Source organism: Anopheles bellator, chromosome 2 (assembly GCF_943735745.2).
Source record: "Anopheles bellator chromosome 2, idAnoBellAS_SP24_06.2, whole genome shotgun sequence".
NCBI classification, from domain to species: Eukaryota; Metazoa; Arthropoda; class Insecta; order Diptera; family Culicidae; genus Anopheles; species Anopheles bellator.
Genome location: NC_071286.1, coordinates 61,988,756 through 61,992,113, shown reverse-complemented (window position 1 = coordinate 61,992,113; position 3,358 = coordinate 61,988,756). Strand labels below are relative to the sequence as shown.

General features: G+C 44.0%; 1 protein-coding gene across 1 annotated transcript; it reads left to right on the top strand.

The window, feature by feature from the left end:
• The first annotated feature begins 1,590 nt into the window (after nucleotides 1-1,590).
• LOC131207834 (putative odorant receptor 83c) lies at nucleotides 1,591-3,105 on the top strand. The gene is made up of 6 exons (XM_058200464.1): nucleotides 1,591-1,878; nucleotides 1,944-2,461; nucleotides 2,523-2,613; nucleotides 2,671-2,775; nucleotides 2,846-2,998; nucleotides 3,055-3,105. Exons 1-6 carry the CDS (start codon nucleotides 1,591-1,593, stop codon nucleotides 3,103-3,105), a joined length of 1,206 nt encoding a protein of 401 aa, XP_058056447.1.
• Nucleotides 3,106-3,358: the final 253 nt, after the last annotated feature.

Below are 3,358 nucleotides of genomic sequence, written 5' to 3'. Positions count from 1 at the left end.
CGGTGCCGGCTCCGTGCCGGATGATAAACGATCCGCGCTGGATCGTGAAAATGGCATGAAAAATTGATTTGGATGTAAGTTGCCTCCCATCGAGCGGGCTCGGTAATTGAAGCCCTCGAATTCGTGGCCCCTGCCGAAACGGATCTAATGCTCCGCGCGCGCACGGGGACCCCTCGGAATGCCTGCGGGCGGAATTTGCATTTTCACCCGCTCCCGTGGGCAGCTCCTTATTACTATCATTATGCGCAGTGCGGTGCACGGAGGCTGAGATTTCGGCGGCAGTCGACCGGGGGTGCCAACGGGGAACGTGAACGTCAATTTTGATGCATGACTAAGTGCTTCATTTAGCGTGATCGTCGCTCGGACGCTAATGCATCCGTGTTCTGCGGACTGCAGGAATGTTACATTTTTAACCTGACTGGTAATCTCTCATCGAGCGCTGCCTTCCATTATGGATGCCCAAGTGGATGCGCGGTCTTCGCGGCACAAGAAAACTCAGAGCACGGGTAAATGATTTATCATCAACTGCTGCAACAATCGATGGTTGCCAATTCTTCACAGTTTTCACTTCCAATCACCAATAAGTAATTGAACTGTAACTAGACTAGTAATTCATTTGAAACCATTTTAAATATATCTGCATGAGTCGCACTGTTTCCAGATTTTCGGCCTTCAATATGTACCTGCGACAAGGATTACCAAAAACTCTTGGGTTAGAAGAAAACTATTTTCCGCGAAACTCTTGTACTCTTGTCAATCATGGCCATTTTACTTTTAAATACTGAATCATTAATAATCCAATTTCTTAAATTCTAGGTAAGTAAGTGTAAGTTCTAGTTGTAGTAAGTGGATTACGACTGCAAGTGAAAGTTTGCAACTAACAGGATGAATCCGAAGAGTCAGCATTAAACCGATCCGTGAAGGGGTCCGTCACATTAACCTAACAGAAAAACGAGTTAGCCCCGGATAAAGCTATTCTGAAGTGGAGGAAGTGCCAAATAGTGTTTAAGATAATCTTGTTAATCTTGTTAAGTTAGATTAAGTTAAATTAATAAATACGGCTCGATCCGTTCTTCTAAGATTAAAAAAAACCTAACAAAAACTGTAACCTATATGAGGTAATTATACTTTGTAACCATAATGAATTACACAAAAATGGTGCCAGGTTGTATGCTTTCTGAACATAGTGCAGAAATTAAAACAGCACTGGAAGTATTTTAATTAATTAAATTTTTAATACTGAAAGCCTTTTAACACTTTCGCCAGAGTTGCCTTCGCCGTGGGATCTCCGCTGCTATGCTGTAAATAATTTCTATTAAAGGGTTCTTTAATTATGCCTTTGATGGTTTCCGACGAAGAGTGCAAGGTTTTCTGTAACTCCTGTTAGTTTGTTATTCCGCATCGACTGTGAAGACGGCGTCAGGTGTGCAGAACCCAGTGAGTGGATCACTTATTCATCAGTATTGTTTCATGGATTCTCCTTCAACACCTCCTGCAGTTGTCTGGTTAGGGAATGAATCGTAATCCTTTCAAATAAATAGTTCACGCTTTGCCACAAGCGAATCAGTGTCTTTGAAACCTGTGATCAAAATGAAGTTCTGGAATCGCTACCTAAAACGCAAGGAAATTCTACTTCGGAACCAGTACAAAACTCCGGCAGACCTTTTCGACAGTTCGAATCGTTTGCTGATCAAGTTCTTCGCCATCTGCGGTGCGGAGCGGATGCTGCCCGAATACACGCGCAAAAATGCACGTCTAATCTTTCTGGTGATGGACCTGATCCTATATCTGTTCGTTAACATCTACTCGATCGCAAACGTGTGGGGATCACTGATGGACGTCGTTTTCTGCCTCGTGACCCTCGGTATAGCCATCCAGGTGAGCGTCTGAAAGACCAACACGCGAGGAGACTCTAACGTAGAACGATCTCGGGACGTCTGCAGGGCTTTGCCAAGATCGCAGCATTCACCTCGCCGGGCCTCTACGACTTGCATATGTACAACCTAGATCGCTTCACGGCTCCGCCACTGTATCCGGAGGTAACGGACTCTCTCTACCACACCGCCACTCTGTGTAAGGTGTTTATCAGGATCCTCATGATCATGTTTTCGGGCCTATTATTCGGATTCTTCTTCTATGCAATCACCATGCCGATCGTGAAGCGTGAGCTGGTCCTCTTGTTCGGGTTCACGCTACCCTTTATCGACTCCAAGACTTCGGTGGGGTTCGCAGTTAACTGTTTGTACCAGTTGTTGCAGGTGTTCGAGGCCGTCGTGGGTCTGATGGCCTGCGACGTGTGTCTTTTATTCCTGATCGTCAATGCAACCGGCCAGATGGACTTGATCATCATCTACTTGCGGCGCCTCACCGAACTGGTGAACACCGACCTCAACGGCAATAACGCCAAAGAAATCGCCGATCTCATTAAAGAAATTGTGCTCAAACATTTGGAACACACCAAGTGAGATTTTCTTTAGGATGCAATATTAAGACAAAGTTTAACTGCGCTTCGTTTTACTCAGGCATATCACCGACATGGATAAGCTGTTTAAGAAGCAGTTCTTCGTTAACTTTGGTTGCCTAATCTTTGAGCTTGTCGCTTCGCTCGCCATCGTTGTCAGGGTACGCTGCGGATCGCTTTAGATTTCAGTTCTTTCGATCTCAGCACAGAATCGATCTTTTCAGGTCCCTTGGCTCCCGGGAATGGCCGTCATCGGGATCTGCACCATTCAACTATTTGTGAACTGCGCTCTGGGAACGTTTCTGTCTATAAAGGCAACTACCCACCCGTTTGGCGATTGGTTATTGGTATTATGAAACAAGTGCTTTTGTTTTACTATTTTAGAACGACAGGCTCATCAACGAGATATACGCCGTCAACTGGTACGGGTTATCAACGAACCATCAAAAAACGCTCCAGCAGGTTCTACGAAAGGCACAGTTGCCGGTCGTGCTGTCCGATGGTTTCACTGCGATCGATTTGCTTAACTTTGTAGAGGTACGCTTGACGTGTCCTTACCCGATTTAGTGCCTAATGTTTGACATATTTTCTAGATTTACAAGAAAATTTACTCATACTTGATGGTGCTGCAGAACATGGGTTGATATAGACGATTGAGAAAACCATTCTATTGGCTTGCACACCCATCTCTAAGAGCAAAACCCAACCGATTGCATTTTCATTGGACAATTATTTTTTTAAATAAGTTCTTTTTATATGTGTAGAAATTATCAAACTTCCTTTATTTTATATTCGTGATTAGCCGCTACCTATATTATAGAGGATGTCAATTTTTAAACAATTTGTTGGCTAACAAAGAAATTAAATTACTTCGTAACGCTACCGCTATAAAATTAC